General features: G+C 40.8%; 1 protein-coding gene across 3 annotated transcripts in view; it reads right to left on the bottom strand.

Annotated features, from left to right (window-relative positions):
- Positions 1 to 2233: 2233 nt before the first annotated feature.
- Positions 2234 to 22036, bottom strand: part of rab3gap1 (RAB3 GTPase activating protein subunit 1) — a 56815-nt gene continuing 37012 nt past the window's right edge. Inside the window, exons 19-25 of one of the 3 annotated variants that reach the window (XM_082174640.1) lie at positions 17820 to 18047; positions 14245 to 14341; positions 14060 to 14163; positions 12312 to 12427; positions 10152 to 10254; positions 6565 to 6585; positions 2234 to 3166 (exon numbers count right to left, since the gene is read on the bottom strand). In XM_082174640.1, the coding sequence (XP_082030766.1) occupies positions 2936 to 3166; positions 6565 to 6585; positions 10152 to 10254; positions 12312 to 12427; positions 14060 to 14163; positions 14245 to 14341; positions 17820 to 18047 (900 nt within the window). In that variant the 3' untranslated portion in view covers positions 2234 to 2935. The other 2 variants (XM_082174641.1, XM_082174642.1) reach the window with 2 other exon arrangements.

Genomic DNA, 22036 nt, shown 5'->3' with positions numbered 1-22036 from the left:
CTATGTGTTCGACCGCAGGAGTATAATATATAAAACATAAAAAGTTCCAGGTTACATCACATTAAAAGCATAAATGCATGGTATAAATATATGGTCAAAGCAAACAGGTTTTCAGAAACAGTAACAACTTTTACGCTTAGAGGGTTAGTTCACCCAAAAAATGAAAATGTTCCCATAATTTACTCACCCTCAAACCATCATAGGTGTATATATGACTTTCTTCTTTCAGCCAAACACAATCAGATAAATATTAAAGTCCATCTGTGGTCAATCATTTTTATCCCTTAAAACTAATCTTTGATCTGCAAAATTACATTTGTAAAAAAATTCTAGATTTTTTTCTTTATGCCTTAAAATAGCTTGAATGTAACTTGACACCCTTGCCTTATTTAGTATACAGGTTCTATGAATATGCAAATGAGCCCCGCCTCCACTCACTCACTCAGCTCAGAGATCCACTGGTTGACGATCACACGTTGATCTGATTGGTTACAAGGTAGTTTGTGACGTCAGAAACACCAGCGATTTCAAAGCGTGTTTTTGAGACTGTCTTTGGTTCACTGCAGTTTTAAGGAGAAAATACTCAGCAATGCTGTCGACTTATGAATTTACTCATGCTTTGTCTTAAAGCATATTAAAAACACCACATAGACATATAAACAACATTAAAAGCTGGATTTTCACCACAGGGGGACTTTAAATCATATCCTAATATATTAAATCCTCCCCAAGAAAATGTGGATTTCTCTGATCTACATATGTGCATTTCAAGAAATTTGAAGCCCAACATTTTTTAATAACAATATCTTTAAAACCATGTCAGTGGGAAGTAGATTATTTGTCAATACCTGCTCTCTCCTGTCTTCGTCTGTCAGTGTAGAAAGCAAACACATGGTCAACTGATATTTATGTTTTATAAATCATTTTCTTAGACACGTTAATTTACTAAATTCATTAAATTATTTATTAAATTCAATTTAGCCATTTCCACAAGGGTGTTGCTCAAAGGATTTGACGTGTGAATCCATAACCTGTCTTGTTGTAAAGCTTTACTTTTTTCTTTGTGAAGTTACATTTTAAGAGAAATCAAACTCAAAAACTATTATACACTTATTCCCGGGTCCAGAAACATAAATTCTAGCCTTTTCCACGGTCAAACGTCTGTCTAGCACCAACCCTTCCATCTTCCTTACTGTTCTTCAAAATTATTACGCATACGTAACGCGTATAAAACTAGTAAAAATCACGTGATACAATACAGATTGAGATAACACAAAATATTAATTTATCAAAATCACTCTTAATCTAAGGAAAAATATTACAAAATTATGAATGTAGTTATGGCTCTAACAACGTTGTCAAAACGTTCGCACGAATCCGTGAAAATGATTAAAAATGGCGTATTCTGCTGCCAGGCCAGTAGATGGCGATGTCATTTTGACTGAACACGCATGCGCATGACATCACGGTTTTCACGAATTCACGTTTTTGTAGTAAACATGAAGACGATAACGGTATCGTTTTCAAAAACTTGCTCTTTTGAAACCCGTTTTTTCCAAAGTTTGTGTTTTCAGGCCCTTAAAATGCTGTTGTCATGTAAATGAACAGGCAAAACACATAAAAAGTTTTCAGTTGAAAATGGTGTCGTGTAAACGCCCCCTCTGAGCGGTTTCCCCCCCAGCTGATGAACGAGAGCCAATCAGAATCCATCCTGTTTTAAAGAGCTCAAGCATTTAAAGCAACAGACACTTTAATAATAAACCTAACGACATAATCCAGCAAACGCTGAGACAGTTAGTGTTACCTTTCTAGCTTTGAATAAAAAATCGGGTATTTTTTCGCACAGAGGAACGATATCGTTGGAATCCCTTTCAGATGATGAACGATAAAAACATTGACAGCCAATCAGAATCCAACCTTAATAATCAAAGATGGTGTGGACGCTGATATAGTTGTCATTATATTGTTATCGTTCTCAATCTCTGTGTGAAAGTTTCTGGGGTCGTAAGACGTCATAGAGAGAGTTATTTATCAGCTGAAACAGAATCGCGACGCACTCGTCTGATCCGGAGCAGAAGTTCCTCAAACTAACGTCCCGTATTAACGATCTAACGTCAGCGTTCATTTAAAGCCCTTAATGCAATTAAAGCACCGCGAGCGGCACAAAGCGCTAATGAGGCAATGATCATGAAACGAGAACAACGACAATAACAAGTTTGGCTGGAAAGCCTAATTATGTTCAGACATTTTATTATTTCCATCAAGTCAAATGTGCGACTGAATTAGGACAGTCTTACAATGCAGATGATCATATTGGTTTGACATTTAGATCTGATCAAATGCATGAGATAGATAATAGCACAGACTGACAATACATCATCAGACAGACGTCTAACATTAATGTCATTAGCAGAAAGCGACTGACGTTCTGGCGAAGGAAAAAACAGAAGCACAAGAGCGAATCGATACATAAACGTCTGAACGCACTCGACGTGATCTCACCTCTGATCTGAGACACAAACCGATACAATGATGCTAAATGCTACATGATCTCAGCTTTTTTTTATTTACTACTACTAGTCAGTGAGTAACGTGTGTGTGTGTGTGTGTGTGTGTGTTCTGATGATGTTTCCTAAGGCGAAGCATTGAGTAGTCAATCTAAAGCTTTTCTCATCAAACACACAGTAGGGGAACTGATATTATTAGCATGTGTGAAAACCCACCAGATATAAAACCATTTTAACATCCAAGCGAAGGTGATGAGACCCTCAGAAGAGCAGTTGCCTTGAGGGCCGATCCAGAAACAGCCGTTTCCCGTGATTACATGTGCAATGTTTCAACTCTGTAAGAACAGCAGGAGACACCATTACCATTCGCTGACTTCACTAAAGCTGTGTCCCATTTAAGCAGCCCGTCCCGCACACGACGGATGCGCTCAGAAGAACGAGGTGTCGGATGAAAAGGCCCCGGCGAGCCTGAACTCGTCCCGCATGAGCACGCAGAAGAGGCGCTGGGGCAGGGCTTTGGAGAACGGCGCGGGTCGAGGAACGCAGGTCCGAAGGAGAATCTCCCGTCCAGCGGGGGGCGGAAAATCCGGAACCGCTTTCCTGTCATCTGTTCCTCCCAAACGTCCCGTTTCTTCCTCCATCGGAGCCAACAGGGCGGCCTGAACACATCAGCGCACAAAACACATCAGGCTTTTTCATAAAGGTTTTTTTTCTTTCTGAAAACAGATCTGCTTTTTACCTGAATCGAATTTGTTTTATAATTGTAAGAAAAAACATATTTTCTTGAACTTTTGTCTCTTCTGTTTGTCCTGTGCCGCATGACCAGGTGATCGGTGTTCTGACTAATTGATTGTCTCCTGTTTTTAAAATCTAAGCCATGAAAAAATAAAGGCTTTTTATGAATGAATGAATGAGGCATTTATACCTTTATGGGCCCTATTTTAACGATCTGAAACACAAGTATCAAGCGCGAAACACAAGTAACTTTGTGGGCGGATCTCGGTCGCTGTTGCTATTATACCGGCGGGATAAATGACTCCTGCGCCCGACGCAAATCTAGAATGTGTTGGTCTGAAGTAGCTTCATCACTCATAGGTGTGGTTTGGGCGTAACGTGAAATAAACCAATCAGAGCATCATCTCACATTCCCTTTAAGAGCAGGCGCGCTTGTTCCATGGCGGATTGCTATTATAACGGCGGATTTGCCAGGAGCGGTTCACAGCCGAGGAGACCGTCGCTCTCGTCAGGGCCGTAAAACACAGAGAAGTGACATTGTATGGGGATGGAGAAACACCCAAATTAGCTTCGGTTAAACAGGCATATAATAACTTGGGTAAATGTGTAAGCTAGATTTATACCAATTTTTTCATGGACACCACAATGATTTCCCTCATGTGTAATATTTTTCCTTGTAATTATGTATGGTTTGCAAAAATGAGAACTGCTGCTTCTGTGTAGATGAGAGAAGCAAAGTGTATGCCGTTGTGCACACGCTACATTGATTATGGCCAAGCACGCGCCCTTAAAATAGCATCTGAATAACACGCCACTGACTTTAGACTAGGTTTCTCCTGGTCTGTGGCGGAATTGTTTCCTGAAACTGCAAAATAGCACCAGGGAACGTTTGCGCCGGAACACGCCTCCTCTTTTCGCTGGACCGCCCCCGGGAGCGCAAGTTTATTCCCTAATTTACTGACGTGCGTCTGTGGAGGGAAAAGTCCGCTGTGCGTCGGGTGCAAAATAGGAATGATACATGCGTCGGTGTACAAAGTCAATTGCGCTGGGTGCAAGATAGGGCCCTATATTTTTCTAAAACTAATTATTCAAGTGCCTTGGATTGTTTTTTTCTTGTGAGTGGAATCATCTCTACACCCAGAGAGAGCACCGAGATACTGAAGTTACACCCCGTGCAGCACTTTTTGCATTCTTTGTATTTATTGTTTTATAATTGATTTGATTGTGCAAAATCGACACTGTTATTGAACTGAACTGAATCAACATTGAGGGCCCTATTTTAACGATCTAAACGCATGGTCTAAAGTGCACTTAGGGAGTGTCCGAATCCACTTTTGCTAGTTTAACGACGGGAAAAATGGTCGGTGCTCCCGGTGCATGGTCTGAAAGGGTCGTCCATATTCTCTTAATGAGTAATGGGTGTGTTTTGTCCATATTCTCTTAATGAGTAATGGGTGTGTTTTGGGCGTAACGTGCAATAAGCCAATCAGAGTCTCTTCTCCCATTCCCTTTAAAAGCCAGTTGCGCTCGTGTCATGGCGGATATCTACAGGACATATAAGCGCACATTCTTAACACGCTCTTTACATAACAAAGAGCAAGAAATGCAAGAAAGTCACAGGGAAAGAGTCTTGACTCATTCGTGATGCAAGATCTTTGCTAGAAAAAACAAGAATGACCTCACAATAAACTAAGATAAATCCAAAAGTCCAAAATATCACACATTCCTATTTTATTTACTCCATAAACTGGATCGCTTTACGAGCCAAGATCACGCAACAAGCTCAAAAGCGCTTATAATAAGTGGACATGCACTTCCTCTGAGAAGCAGAAGCAGAACACGACTTCTCTGTAGACGGTGGTTTAGTTAAAATTGCAGAACATGACTAGCCGGTTTCAGACAAGGCTAAAGCTAGCCCCAGACTAAAATGCTTTTTTTTTCCCTGAAAGCAACTCGCACCGACAGATCTTAAAATACATCAGTGCCATTGTTTTGTCTGAAGATTCACACCAGTAATGTTTACATGAATGCCCTAATTGAACGAAGGCCTAATCCTGGTTTAATCAAAGCCTTGTCTGTGAAACCAGGGCCAACGAGTCTCTGGTCGCTGTATTATTAACCAATATTACCAAACACACAAGATGCCAGAAGGTTGATGTGGTTCCCACTCTGTCAATCAACAAGGGGATTCACTCTCTAATTTTAATTCAGTGTCACTCCTAAATCTTTAGTGTGGACGTGGCTAATCTGAACTGCATAAAGTGCTAATGCTATATGCATAAAGGTAACATGTTTTTATAATAAGCTATGCTGACAACGTTACATAAACCTATTTGACTGTCAAGGAGCAACAAAGCAAAGACGCTTCTCAACAAATGCTCTCGGTGAGACTTAAATGAGCGTTTTGAGACTGGAGGAGTGAAGCAAATTGACACAATCTATTTTTTTCCCCTCGTACAGGAACAAATTTCACTAATTGCAAAGCTGATTGCAAATTAGCAAATGTCTGTTCACATCTCAGAGACTGAACGTGGCGAAAGAACGCTGAGAAAATGCACATTCTGGATTCAGATCGACCTATGATGTGATGTGACGTCCATCTGCACAGAAAATCCCATGATGACAGTATTTACTACACAATTTATTACAGGGATGTTTTTTGTTTAATCACACGAGGCATGAGCTAAAGCATGTGCACTAAAATGACTGCACTACACACGAAGAACATCACTAACTATCTCTACAGCACTGAGACGCGTCTATAAACAAACCTCCACGTCCACCAGGAAGCCCTGAATGCGCACAGAATGTGAACGAATCAAAGAGAGGATAAAAAAAGAATCAAAAAGCAGCGATTAGTGACAGACGTTCAGATTCTACAGACTGTGTTCCTCATTGACATCAACATCTGTCTGAAACACTGCAATCAAATGTTTTTCTTGTTTAGTATTTCTGTCCTGTTTTCCAGTACAAATATCTAAACATTTACTTGTGAAGCAAAATGACTGAAGATATTAAGTCTTGTTTTCTGAAATCTGTCCAAATAAAGTGAGATTATGTTTAAAACAAGAATGCAAATGGGGTCAGAAAAATAATCTTGTTTTCCTTTTAAATTTAGATCATTTTTTGGATCCCAATGGCAGATATTGTTTCTTGTTTTCATCAAAAAATCATTTCGCTTTTTCAGTAAATGTATCTTGATTTAAGAATGTTTGCCCTGGAAAACAAGACAAAAATACTGAGGAAGAACATTATTGTTTTTTTTGTTGTTGTTGCAGTGAATGGTGGGGAATCATATAGTGTCAGATGTTGCTGATTTTACCTCGTCACTGGAGTCGGCCAACTTGACAAGAGTGACAGACAAGCGGTGTTAGGAGAGAACAAACAAACAAACAAAAAAGATGAAGAAAAAGAACAACACAAAATACAAGGCCAAATAAGAGCACTTTTAAAAGTTCAGTCCATGCTGTGACGTGCAACGGTGAATCTCACTAAACCACTCAACACGTGCAGGTCGTACTTCAAGCAAAAAACCAAAAGGAGAAAAAGTCCGTTTTTAAAACCATTACGATTATTGGTAGCAATATTTTAATGACAATTAAGCACAATTAAATGTCCAAATTATACATTATCACAGTGACTGCTGTTGTTCTGCCCTTAATTGACAAATGATTGCATTACAGTAATGAGAATCATCATTAAGAATAATGCAAGAGTGGGGGAATGTGGTTAGTTGTCATGACAATAAAATGCTACAAAAAACGTAATGGTTCTATACGCTTGATTTTCTTGTATTTTCTTTTGATTTTGGGTTGAAATCTGACGAAATCAAGATTCATCCCTGAAGAGGAAAGAGTACAAAATGGTCTAAACATGAGTATAAACATCAATATAATGTTCCTTCAGAATGTTATTCCTATAAAAAGAAATCAAATATTAATAAAGAATCTGATTGGCTGTTGGTGCAGTAATGCTTTGGATGAGTCCGGGTCACGGCACCACATTCTCTGTTCATTGGTGACACACTGGAAACATCCAAAACATGATAAATCAGAGCAATCAGTGCATGCACATATCCATAAACACATGCAACAAAGTCTCTCCTCCTCTGTGAGGTCCGTCTCTCTCTCTCTTTCTCTCTCTCTCTCTCTCATTTCTCTTTCTTCCAGGAAATCTCACCTCATTTGAATCCCTGATTTCACATGATTTACATGGGGATGCTTGGGATAATTATTGCCTTTCTATTTGCAGCCTGGCAACACACAGGCTATAATTTAGTCCTCACACACACACACACACACACTGCAGACAGAGGAGGGGGGTGGGGTGGGGGGGGGGGGCTAACTGAGCGAGAGTTTCAGGCAAACAAACTCAATTTCAAACATTTCTCACTTAAAAGAAAACTTGTGAGCACAGACGTCTGAAGCTCACCTTCGAGAACCACACCGGCTGACATTTCAACGCTCATATCGCATTTTCGGCCTGTTTAACTTTAAGTAGCTGAGAATTACAATTTACACTGGGACCATTAGGCACAACTGCATCCTGGGAATGACGATGACACAAATGGAAGTGACTAATATTAAGAACTAACGGGGGGGGGGAATGAATGTCCCTCTCTGAGGTTTCAGGTGAATCTCATGGAAACGCCTCAAAATCGAAAGAAAAATTAACGCATTATATTTTGCATAAAAAAAAATTCTCAAAAAATGCCGCTTTAATTGATTTACAAGGTCAGATTTGACAGTGAAATCGGTAACACTTTACAATAGGGTTAACATTAGTAAATGTATTAACTAACATGAACTAACAATGACTATTTACTTATTAGTCTTTATTAATGTTAGTTAATAAAAATACAGCTATTCATTGTTGGTTCATGTTAGTTCACAGCGCATTAACTAATGTTAACAAATACAACCTTTGATTTTAATAACGTATTAGTAAATGTTGAAATTAATATTAACTAAGATGAATAAGTCCTGTAGAAGTGTTGTTCATTCTTAGTTCATGTTAACTAAGGTAGTTAACTAATGAACCTTATTGTAAAGTGTTACCATGAAATCAACAGAAATCACGGCATTAATGTCTTTGTGAGATTGACCAGCTAACAGTTAGCACACTAATGAGTGACCGATGCTAGTGCCACTAACTAAACCACTACTAACATAAACACAGACTTTAGAGCCGTTCATCAAACACGCTGTTTAACCGGCACTCTCTATAATAATCTTTTTTTAAACAAATCACTCGCCCGGCGTGTTTAATTACCTCTGTGTCACATTAAAGCTCTAAATGAAACTAAGACATCTGCTGCGTTTCATTAATTTAGCTAATTATGACAAACAGAAAAACAGCTAGAGCAGATTTTTAAATGTATTTTTTAAACCCTTGGCTCTTCTTACTGTTAAAGTCGCTTTGAGACCTTATGATGTGAACGAGTCCGGCTCCGTCTCACAGATATGAAGCGTTCGTACAATTATTAAAGGGACGGTTCGGAGTAAATTCAACCTAGGGTCCTTTGCACCATGACCTCGAGCCAAACACCCCCCAGAAGCCTTTATTCCCTTGGTTGAACATTATTAAAGTTAGAGCTTATTTAGAGATATCAGCCGGATGGTTTAGTGCAGGCGCTAATGGATCCAAGGCTGTATCCCGTAAATTACCCCACTAATAATGCCCAGAATGGCACCAAACTTCTACAGTAGCACAAATAGGTTCTGTACTCATAAAACGAGGCATTGGAAAGTTTGTAAGTACATCAGGAGTTTATTTAAATAACACTTGCCTGACGGCTAATGCTACCGCTAACCCGGACGTCGACGTCACTTCAGTGATTTGGGAAAAGCCCGTAAAAGTCCTGCAGAAAGCGATCATAAGGATGGAGTGTAACGACGCCCAGTTCCAGGAATGCACTAATATTTTGTTGGTAGTGCCAGTTTATAACAATTATTAGTTAATACTAAGTTGTCAACACTTTGGAAATTTTTTTTTTTTATGGAGTGTTAAATTCACTAGCTTTTCCCTTACATTTGTGAGTTTTCCAAAGGACTTTTACAGGCTTTTCCCAAATAACGGAAGTGACGTCGACGTCCAGGTTAGCGGTAGCATTAGCCGTCAGGCAAGTTATATTTAAATAAACTCCTGATGTACTTACAACATTTCCAATGCCTTGTTTTATGAGTACAGAACCTATTTGTGCTACTGTAGAAGTTTGGTGCCATTCTGGGCATTATTAGTGGGGTAATTTACGGGATACAGCCTTGGATCCATTAGCGCCTGCACTAAACCATCCGGCTGATATCTCTAAATAAGCTCTAACTTTAATAATGTTCAACCAAGGGAATAAAGGCTTCTGGGGGGTGTTTGGCTCGAGGTCATGGTGCAAAGGACCCTAGGTTGAAAATACTCCGACAGCCGACGTCTCAGTAACACTTTACTATAAGGTTACATTTGTTACAACTACATTAATTAACATAAACTAATAATGGAACAAACATTTATTAATCTTAATGTTAATTTCAACATTCAAGTTGTGTCTGTTTATATAATTGAATGACCTAAGAGTTGTATTTTTATAAACTAACATTAAAAAACACTAACAAATGTATTGTTAATGTTAGTTAATGCATTAACTAATAGGGACCTTATTGCAAAGTGTTACTAACATTAGTAACCTCAAGAACAGAATTATACATTCACATTTAAAGCATTTGGCAGATGCTTTTATCAAAAGCAAGCACGGATGCACATTGCAAAATATTAGATTAGAGCTGATATCCAGTATTTTCAGACTCATTTCGGTCGATTTTGGCCCAATGTTTCTGGGAAGAGAGAATCCAGTCCATGATTATGACAAAACATAAAACCCTTGATCGGGCGTGTGTGTGTGTATGTGTGTGTGTTTACCCGCTGAGAACTGACGAAGAGCTTATGTATGATGCTTCCAGCAGGACCTCGACCTGCACCGACCACACACACCTCAGGCTCCTCCAGCAAACAGCTCACAAACCTGAGAGACAGACAGGAATAATGGTATAATGTGAGAAAGTGACTGTACAGTACAGGTAGAGGATGCCAGAGTGTTTAGATGAAGGAAGGAAGAGGAATATTTATCAAGTTCATAGTCGCCTGAGAAATGCTGCCATAATACAGAGAAGAACAACTACGCCTCTGTCTGTCTGTGTGTGTGTATATGTGTATGTGTGTGTGTGTGTGTGTGTGTGTGTGTGTGTGTCTCTGTGTGTGTGAACTCAAGCCTGTTCAACACAATCACACACACACACACCTGCACTGAACTGTCTTTGTTCCTCCGGGCAGCTCCGGGTCTCATCTTAATGAGGCCGGTGTGTCTGTCTTGGACCGGCCTGCTGTGGCCCCGAGCGGCCCCTGGGAACTAACGAGTACCAGGAGACTCAGCTGACATGCCCCTGTCAGACTGACAGCTCAAGCTCCGCCCCTCTTGCGCAACACAACTCCGCCCCCTTTGAATGATATGGCTCCGCCCGCTTCAGCATGACATTACTCTGCACCTTCTGCTCAACAAGATTCAACTCTAATGCTCGATATAGCTCCACCCACCTCAATACAGCTCCACCAATCTTGCTCAACAAGACTCCACCCTCCTGCTCGATATAGCTCCGCCCACCTCAATATAGCTCCACCAATCTGCTCAACAAGACTCCCCCCTCCTGCTCGATATAGCTCCGCCCACCTCAATATAGCTCCACCAATCTTGCTCAACATGACTCCACCCTTCTGCTTGATATAGCTCCGCCAACCTCAATATAGCTCCACCAATCTTGCTCAACATGACTCCACCCTTCTGCTTGATATAGCTCCGCCTTTCACATTTGACACAGCTCCGCCCCTCCTGCTCAACATGACTCCACCCTCCTGCTCTATATAGCCCCGCCCCCTCAATACAGCTCCACCCAACTTGCTCAACATAACTCCACCCTCCTGGTAGATATGGCTCTGCCCCTCACACTCGATACAGTTCCACCCCTCTTACTTGACACGGCTCCGCCCCGCCTGCTCGATATACCACCCCCCTCAATATGGCTCCACCCCTCTTGATCAGCGTGACTCCTCCCTCCTTCTTTATCTGGCTCCGCCCTCCTGCTCGACACTTCTCATTCACTGTTACAAATCTGTATGACTTACTTTCTTCAACTAAACATAAAAGAAGATATTTGGAAGAATGTTGGAAACCAAACAACATTTCTCAAAATATCGAAAAGATAGAAAGCCATACCGGTTTGGAGTAACACGAGTAAATGAGAGATTGTGACATGATCCTGAAAAGCAAACTTTTACTGTTTTTGGTGCAAGAAACCTTCACTAACATCAAGAGCAGAATTATAAATAATATAAATAAAATCAATTAATAACTCAAGAGCAGAATTATACATTTTTGTACACACATAAAATGTGAAAATTAGACTAATGAACAATGTTAAAAATACTGACTTAAGCCTCATATTTACAGTATATACCAGGGTTATTATTGTTATCTAAAACTAAAGCCATAAAAAAAAAAATTCATTGCTTGCAGGAGGGTGGAGTCATGTTGAATAAGGGGGCGGGGCTATATCGAGCAGGAGGGTGGAGTCATGTCGAGTAAGGGGGCGGGGTTATATCAACCAGGAGGATGGAGTCATGTTGAGTAAGGGGGCGGGGTTATATCAACCAGGAGGGTGGAGTCATGTCGAGTAAGGGGGCGGGGCTATATCAACAAGGAGGGTGGAGTCATGTTGAATAAGGGGGTGGGGCTATATCAACCAGGAGGGTGGAGTCATGTTGAATAAGGGGGCGGGGCTATATCAACTAGGAGGGTGGAGTCATAAACAGAGGCAGGTTTTTCTGAACAAAAATTAGAAACTGCTTTTACTCCATCAGTGTGTTTCCTTTTTTCACATCAGCAAGGCATATCGGCAGATATGATGCCGATAAATTATTTTTAAGCCATTTTTAGCCGATTCCGATGACATGTTGATAATATTGTGCATCTGTACAAGTGACTTGCATTGTCTGAGCATCAGTACGGTGAAACTAAACAGACTTTACCTCTCCAGCTCTTCACCATCTTCCTCCCGCTCTCCTTTAGTGATGCCAAACTTGGCCTTGAGCGAGCGTGCGATTGCAACGACAGCCTCCACCGCGCTCATCTGATTAATAACCTCCTGACAACACAGAAAAGACACACGTTTACAATGCGAGCGTAGAAGCGGCCTGATAGGCAAGGCAAAGCAAGTTTATTTATATAGCACATTTCATACACTATGGTAATTCCAATATGGTAACAATATGGTAATCATACACATGTTGTTTTTATGTGATGTTTGTTTTTATGCTGCTGATTGTACAGCACTTTGGTCTGCAGGTGCAGTTGTAAAGTGCTTTACTAATAAAATAATGTTCAAAGTAAAGTAATTCAAAGTGCTTTACACAGAAAGGAATTAATATAATCACAAAATAAAAGCAAGGAAAGTTAAAACAGTTATAGAAGGAATTAAAAGAGATATAAAGATGTTACAGTTATAAAAGGAACTAAAAGAGTAAAAAGATGATACATGGATAAATTTCTCGTCTGGCAAAACACTGGTGTATCATATTTTTCACAACTACCAGTTTTACTCTGAGATTTTCACATGGTGGTTACACTAGGTGCGCCCCAAATCGTGTACTTGTGCACTATTCTATGCCATTTTGTAGTATAAATAGTGCAAGTAGTGCGTTCTCACTGCAAATTCTATAAAGAAAAAGTGCACTTTAAGTACCCGGATGATGCACTTATTTAACCGAAAAAACGGTTGCATAGTGTATTAGTGTATAAGTGCACAAGTACATAGTGCATAAGTGCATAGTGTATAATTGCATAGTGCATAAGTGCACAAGTACATGGTGCACAAGTACATAGTGTATAAGTGCATAGTGTATTAGTGTATAAGTGCACAAGTACATAGTGCATACGTGCATAGTGTATAAGTGCATAGTGTATAATTGCATAGTGCATAAGTGCACAAGTACATAATGTATAATTGCATAGTGCATAAGTACATAGTGTATAATTGCATAGCGCATAAGTACATAGTGCACAAGTACATAGTGCACAAGTACATAGTGCATAAGTACATAGTGTATAATTGCATAGTGCATACGTACATAGTGCACAAGTACATTAGTGCATAAGTACATAGTACACAAGTACATAGTGTATAAGTGCATAGTGCACAAGTACATAGTGTATAAGTGCATAGTGCATAAGTACATAGTGCATAAGTACATAGTGCATAAGTACATAGTGTATAATTGCATAGTGCATAGGTACATAGTGCACAAGTACATAGTGTATAAGTACATAGTGCATAAGTACATAGTGCATACGTACATAGTGTATAATTGCATAGTGCATACGTACATAGTGCACAAGTACATTAGTGCATAAGTACATAGTACACAAGTACATAGTGTATAAGTGCATAGTGCATAAGTACATAGTGCATAAGTACATAGTGCATAAGTACATAGTGTATAATTGCATAGTGCATAGGTACATAGTGCACAAGTACATAGTGTATAAGTACATAGTGCATAAGTACATAGTGTATAATTGCATAGTGCACAAGTACATAGTGCACAAGTACATAGTGTATAAGTGCATAGTGCATAAGTACATAGTCCATAGTGCATAAGTAATTAGTGCATAAGTACAAAGTGTATAAGTGCATAAGTACATAGTGTATAAGTACATAATGTATAGTGCGTCATTTGGGACACAGCTACTGTGTCTGATAGTGTGGTGTGACCCTCACCTCCAGTTTCTTGAAGTCGGGACTGGGGTGACGCAGAAGTTTACTGGCGTGAGACGTGAGATTCTGGAGCGCCTTACGCACGGACGGGATGTCTTCAGTCGATTCTGTAAGAACATTCACCTCATGTTAAGGGACATCAGAGACACTACCGAAACTGTGTGCAGCTGTAGTGGTTTCACACAAACCTTCCTCCTTGATTTTGAGAAGAGCAGCGTGTAGGACACAGGGCAGCAGATGCCTCGTCAGATCAGACGCTTTCTGCACCGAGAGGTAGTGCAGCACCTACACACACACACACACACACACACACACACACACACACACACACACACACACACACACACACACACACACACACACACACACACACACACACACACACACACACACGTTTACATAAGACAGTGTGTTTATGCCAATATTTTCTCATTCAGATAGCCAATTTCCAGTCAATGTCCAATACCAATGATAACTAACACATAGGCTACCATAAACTGCTTGTAGAGTTAAGCCCCTTACACACTGAGTCCGAAATTTTCGCACGTTAAAAAATAAATACGACCTCACATTGTGTCAATCACGTTTACACACTGCCTCCGAAACTTTCCAGTCTCATTTTTTCTGTAGCCACTCCGAAGTCCGAAGTCTTTTGCATTTTACGACGGGTGAATCTCCTGGTGATCGTCGTTTGAACCTTTCTGGATCCGCCATCAAATTGATAAGTTTAATTATATTAAGTGCTGCGAGAAAAGGCTATAAATCTCCACCTCCAGCATCCTCACACTCATAGCCTACTAGCTGAGACTCTTCTTTATGTGGACAGATGTGACGTAATGACGCAAAGACATGCTCGAATTTCCCGCTGAAATCCACCAGTACCGCTGGAGTTAAAAATAGTATTACAAGCTTACCGTTTTGAATCGAGCTACGGCAAGCAGAGAGTGTTGAACACTGGCTGGTTATGTACTTGCTCAAACATTTATTTTGGATAATTTTTAACCCAAAAAAGTTACGCACTGCAGCTTTAAGCAATTAATTTGTTAAATTATTTGAATGTACTGTTTCACATTTTAAATGTGATTTAAAGCAATTTAATCGTAAAAATGTTTTTAACGACGCTTCTGATTGTACATTTAAATGTAAGCATTACTGATGCAGTTGGGAAGGTTTAGCCTTTACAGCCTCAGCGTGTGTGTGTGTGTGTGTGTGTGTGTGTGTGTGTGTGTTTTAGCGCTGCACCGCTGCCCTTGTGAGATGCTTGCCTTCAGGCCGTCCTACACACACCGCAGAAAACATGCACGACTGTCATTGGCCAGGACACATTACTGGAGCAAAACACAGTAGAGGAAATTAAATCAGCAAATGAATTCAGTGTAAATCCTGCAGCTTCCCCACAAGGGCTCGACAGACGGTTGAAGGACAGAAAGAGACGCGACCTTCACGGATGCCAGCGTTCTCCTGAACTCCCTTTCAACTTTCCAAGCCGAATCCCGTGACAACACCTTGCATTTCAACCCACTTCCAGCACAACTGCCATCTGATTGGCTGGGCAGAATGCACGGGACACGCTGACGGGCGAGTGTGTTTTTATAGCTTTCAAGTCTCTTTTAAAAACCTGCCTGTTTTCTTTAGCATATTGATTATTTTCTTCGGTTGTTGGTGTTTCTTAATTTATATCTGAGTTCTGATTTCTGTTTTGGTTCTCCTGTTTTATGGTAACTCTTAGCTATGTTGCTGTTATTTTTGTTTTATTTTTTGTTATATCTTCTTTAGGGTGAAAAAATGACAGAGAATGATTAGGTTTCTCGCAAAAAGCTTGAAATGAACGTGTCATATTAATCCAACACACACACACACACACACACACACAACAAAAGCAGATCAGGTTCATAATGTTCCTGGACCGAGACCATGTGAACCTGGACTCTTAAGCGGAGATGATAAAGTTTTTCATAATTTTTCACCGCTTGGACTTTGGAACCTGTTTCAAGGTTTGCGTTCTCGAGTCACCAGACACTGTTGTTGTGTGAATGAACGGTTGGAGCGCATTAAAGGATTAGTTCACTTTAAAAAAATGTTTTGCTGATAATTTACTCACCCCAATGTCATCCAAGATATCCATGTCTTTCTTTCTTCAGTCGAAAAGAAATTAAGGTTTTTGAGGAAAACATTCCAGGGTTTTTCTCCATATAATGGACTTCAATGGCAACCAACGGTTTGAAGGTTCAAATGTCCGTCTCAATGCAGCTTCAAAGTCTCGACACGATCCCAGTCGAGAAATAAGGGTCTTATCCAGCGAAACGATCGGTCATTCACAATCACAATCACATCCACAAATGCCCGTCGTGTACCATCTCTGAGATGTGCGACGCATTGCGTCATCACGTTGGAAAGGTCACGTGTCACGTCATCTGTCTAAGTTATTTGTCTGTGTACTCCAGTTCAAAAAGTTAGGGAAGGGCGAAAAATTTCATCTCATTTTCTCCTCCAACTTCAAAATCGTCCGACATCTTTGTTTTAATTTATTATAATTATATAGATTTTTTCCTGACCTTTCCAATGTGATGACGTAATACGTGGCGCATCTCAGAGATGGTACAAGACGGGCATTTGTGGTTAAAAAGTTTTTTTTTTTTTTTTTTTTGAAAATGACTGATTGTTTCCCTAGATAAGACCCTTATTTCTCGACTGGGATCGTGTCGAGACTTTGAAGCTGCATTGAGACGGACATTTGAACCTTCTTTGAACATTGGTATAGTTGGTTGCCATTGAAGTCCATTCTGTGTAGAAAAATCCTGGAATGTTTTCCTCAAAAACCTTAATTTCTTTTCGACTGAAGAAGGAAAGACATGGATAATCTTGGATGACATCGGGGTGAGTAAATTATCAGCAAACATTTTTTAGAAAGTGAACTAATCCTTTAAAGGGATAGTTCACTTTGAAATTAAATTGTGGTATGTTTTAGCTTACCTCAAGGGCATCCAAGATGTAGGTGTCTTTTTTTCCGCAGTAGTTTCAATTTTGATATTTTTAGGTCAAAACGTTCTTGTCTGTCAGTCATATAATGAAGGTCTATGGTCATTATCTCAAAGAGCATGCACAGAGTCCAAATTAAAACAATTCCCCATCGTCCAAATTAAACAATTCCCCATCGTAAGTACATATTGATGGGCCCAAGACACGAAACGAGCGGTTTGTGTGAGAAAACGAACAGTATTTATATCGTTGTTACCTCTTGTACACAGCCACGTCCAAGTGATCTGAGGGCGCGGGCGGGTATAGATATATACACTAGATGTCGCTTTGGCTACGGTTTCGTTCCAATGAACTGCAGTAGCCAAGGCGACTTCTATTGTATATATCTATACCCGCCCGCGCGCGTGTGTGAACGTCATGGCAACGTACAACACAAAGTACCTCACGCGAGAAACATTTAATGTAACGCGTAAATAAATGTAACTAACGCAAATCAAGCAAGCTAGTGTACACAGGCCATGAAGTGTTGGCGAAATAACACATTAGCGGACTGGAGGGAATAATATGGAATGTTTTAATTCCATAAAATAAATTCAAGCACTTTCAAGGACCTGTATATATATATATATATATATATATATATGTGTGTATTTGCAAAAACTTTCCAGGGCCTTGAATTGTTTGTTTTTTATTCACAACCTTTCAAGGATTTCAAGGACCCGTGGGAACCCTGTTAAAAGCCCTATATAAATGAAGGTGACTTGACTTGACTGGAGGTTCTGACCTTCTCAGCCTCTTTGGTGTCATCAAACAGCCTCTTCTGTCGGCGTGCCGGAGTGGCTTTGGCCGTTTCCCAGGCCTCAACCCACATGTTGCCCGGGATCTTCATGCGGGCACTTAGGTCGCCCCGAATGACCGTCTGGCCCGTCTCATCGCTCACCTCCTCCTCCACGTAATCTCTCGGGGAATACCAGCGCACAAAATCCTCCAGGGAACAGCCTGGATTTGCTGCCTGAGGACACACACACACACCTTGAGTTTAATGTCACACCTGAATTTAAGAAATGTTTGGGTCACATTTCGGACCATCTAGGCAATTGCTGAGGTGTTTTGTGTGGTTTAAACATAAGCTCAAACCAAAATGTATTCAGACACCTTCAACTTTTCTCACATTATCTCAGTTTATTCGCTATAGTTTAGAAAATGCTAATAAAATATGATCAAAAGTTGATATTTCAGTGGTTTTGTCCATCTTCTATTAGACTGTCTCACAAATGAATTATGTTGAATATCTGTCAGCTGTTAAATTTAACTACACAATTAGATAATACCAGTTTAGCTCAACCAATTACCAAGCAATGCTTCATTTTGTTCAGTCTGTGTGTAAAAAGGTCGCATTAGCAATTAAAGAAAAAACACTTCAGCAAAACATGATCAGGTCAAAGTGTCTGGATAATATTTGGTCCCACATTTTTATACATTTCACTAGTAGTCACTGTATGAAGACTTTTTGAGTATAATATGTCACAGTTTACTTTATTTAGTTATCCTCACTAGCATGAATTAACTATAGTGTCCTGCACACACTAGTAAAATAAGATACAAAATTATATCTGGTGTCTGAATAATGTGAAATATGACTGTATTTTTTCCTAAAAAAATTGTTTGTATCGTCTGGCAATAATGATACATACACATACAAATACATACATGTACAGACAAAAAATAGGCAGAAAGCCTCTGAATAAAGCATGTAATTGACTGTGTTTTTCAGCATTGAGCTGCGACTACAGCGATTCATCACACGTTTCTATTGTGAATGAGCTGGAGACAAATTCCAGCCGCAAACTTTCTCAGGATGACCTTTCTGTCACTCGCTGCATGCTTTCATACTCGATAATTACTGAGACACACGAACAAGACATAATGATGCAGCAAGTTTCAGCGAGGCTTTGAGACTTGCAGACAGATACACGTTTAATCCCAAATGCATTTCATGTCAGACCTCGAACTGTGGAAGAAAACGACAGGAGTTTTAACTAAAGCTCAGTCGATGGAGGCGTCGTGTTCTGCTTATGTTTGGACAGGCTGCGTCACAGAGCAGCTCTTGCAGTGTTGACATGTCCACTTGTTATAAGCGTTTTTTGGGCTTGTTGTTTAAAGGCCCAGAGAAGTGCTTTGATACACACAGCATTATTCAATTTGTTGATGTAATTTCCACTGAAACAGGAAGACAGAGCGGAACATTATGTAGGCCAGAGCCGTTGAGCTCGATAAAGCCACAGTTTCCTCCTAATCTCTAACCGTTTCTCCTCCTAATCTCCTCCATATCGCTTTAAAATACAGCATTCTGTGCAGAACTGAATGGATCTGATATGTTTTCTGGTATTCGCGACTCGATCACATGATCGTGTCTCTGGATCTGCGGCGGTTCGCGTGACACTAACGTGAAACCAGACTTCATTCGCCACAATGGAAAGCATATTTACACTGTCTGAATCGCTCCCTATCCCCTATATAGTGCACTATGTGCCATTCAGAAAATGTGCCATGTAGAAAAAAGTGACTAATTTCAGCCACAGCTTCAGAGTCTCTTTACATTGAAGGGGGCGGAGCTTCAGATTCTAGAGAGCATTTGATTGGGTAGAAAATACGATGAGAAGCTGAAGTGCAGAGTGATGTCATCAAAATCATTGATTCATATTGACGGAAGTGAGAGTCTGTACGTTTTATAATAATAAAAAAAAGATATAATGCTTATATCTTCTAAAATGCAAATTTTGTCATTGTTTTGGAGCACACCAGCTTATAGATCGCAGTAAGGCTAACATATCCATACTAAAAGCCCAAAAACTTTAAGCCTGGCTCATAAAGTGATCATGTTTACAGGGTTATAAGAAGTTAGCAGGTGCGGGTTGTGATATTGTGGTCTTATTATGACCGCCGCTAGCGTAGCTAGCCGGTCATATAGGGATTGTCAAAGTTTTTTTTTTTTTTTTTTTTCGTCACCTTACTGAATTTTTCGTCAACGATACCAGGGACACCGAAACACCGGGGAACATGAAATTTGGTGGGCATTTAGCCCCACTAGACTTCTAAGGAAAAATTTCGTTTGGTCCCCGGGGGCCACTCCCCCCCCGCGCTGGGCCCCCCCAAACCCCAAAAAATGCAGTTTTTCCTAAATAACTACCTGAACCGTGGCACCGAGGATGAAGAAATTTTTATGGTATGTTGGTCTACTAGACTTTTACGGAAAAATTTCGTTTGGTCCCCGGGGGCCACTTCCCCCCCCGCACTGGGGCCCCCTTAAATTTTTCGTCAACGATACCAGGGACACCGAAACACCGGGGAACATGAAATTTGGTGGGCATGTAGCCCCACTAGACTTCTAAGGAAAAATTTCGTTTGGTCCCCGGGGGCCACTCCCCCCCCGCGCTGGGCCCCCCCAAACCCAAAAAAATGCCGTTTTTCCTAAATAACTACCTGAACCGTGGCACCGAGGATGAAGACATTTTTATGGTATGTTGGTCTACTAGACTTTTACGGAAAAATTTCGTTTGGTCCCCGGGGCCACTTCCCCCCCCGCGCTGGGGCCCCCGTAAATTTTTCGTCAACGATACCAGGGACACCGAAACACCGGGGAACATGAAATTTGGTGGGCATGTAGCCCCACTAGACTTCTACGGAAAAATTTCGTTTGGTCCCCGGGGGCCACTCCCCCCCCGCGCTGGGCCCCCCCAAACCCCCAAAAATTCAGTTTTTCCTAAATAACTACCTGAACCGTGGCACCGAGGATGAAGAAATTTTTATGGTATGTTCGTCTACTAGACTTTTACGGAAAAATTTCGTTTGGTCCCCGGGGGCCACTCCCCCCTCCCCGCGCTGGGGCCCCCGTAAATTTTTCGTCAACGATACCAGGGACACCGAAGCACCGGGGAACATGAAATTTGGTGGGCATGTAGCCCCACTACACTTCTACGGAAAAATTTCGTTTGGTCCCCGGGGGCCACTCCCCCCCCGCGCTGGGCCCCCCCAAACCCAAAAAAATGCCGTTTTTCCTAAATAACTACCTGAACCGTGGCACCGAGGATGAAGAAATTTTTATGGTATGTTGGTCTACTAGACTTTTACGTAAAAATTTCGTTTGGTCCCCGGGGGCCACTCCCCCCCCGCGCTGGGCCCCCCCAAACCCAAAAAAATGCAGTTTTTCCTAAATAACTACCTGAACCGTGGCACCGAGGATGAAGAAATTTTTATGGCACATCAACCTAGCCCATAATCACTCATTTGTGATTTGCGCCCCTCCCATAAAAAATGAAAATGCAATATTATTCTGCTTTAATCGCCCCTATCTTCAGTGGAGATGTTCAGAACTGCACCATATTTCATGTGTATGATTAACTTGACAACCTCTGGGGTATCCTCTGCTAAGTTTTGTAGAATTTCATCCATGGGGGGGTATAAAATAAATTCATTTATGTGCACATTTAGTGACTGTACACTCATCGGCCTGTAGATGGTGCTGTTGAGCGAACGGTTGCTGGTTTAGGATGATACTGTCACACACACACATGCAGGAATACAAACAAACGCAAGCATGCACACACACTGACATCCACACGCACAGACACACACCCATACACACACATACAAATCCACATGCACAGACACACACACACACAAACACACACGCGCACACATGTACGCACACATACATACACGCACAGACACACACAAACACACACACAGACACACACATACACAAATACACACACATACACACACACACACACACACACACACACACACACACACACACACACACACACACACACACACACACACAGACATGCACATACTATTACTTTTTTTAGGTATATACATAAACACGCAATACAGCCAAATTACTCCACGTCATTTATTTTTGTGGAAAGCCAGTGCAGGCCTGAGCGGCGGTCATATTTTGTACCGCGATGCGGTACATCTAGTTTTCAGAATATG

Source organism: Leuciscus leuciscus, assembly GCF_965113295.1.
Source record: "Leuciscus leuciscus genome assembly, chromosome: 7".
Lineage (NCBI taxonomy): Eukaryota > Metazoa > Chordata > Actinopteri > Cypriniformes > Leuciscidae > Leuciscus > Leuciscus leuciscus.
Note: the sequence above shows the minus strand (reverse complement) of the source record. Positions and strands in the feature narration are given on the sequence as shown.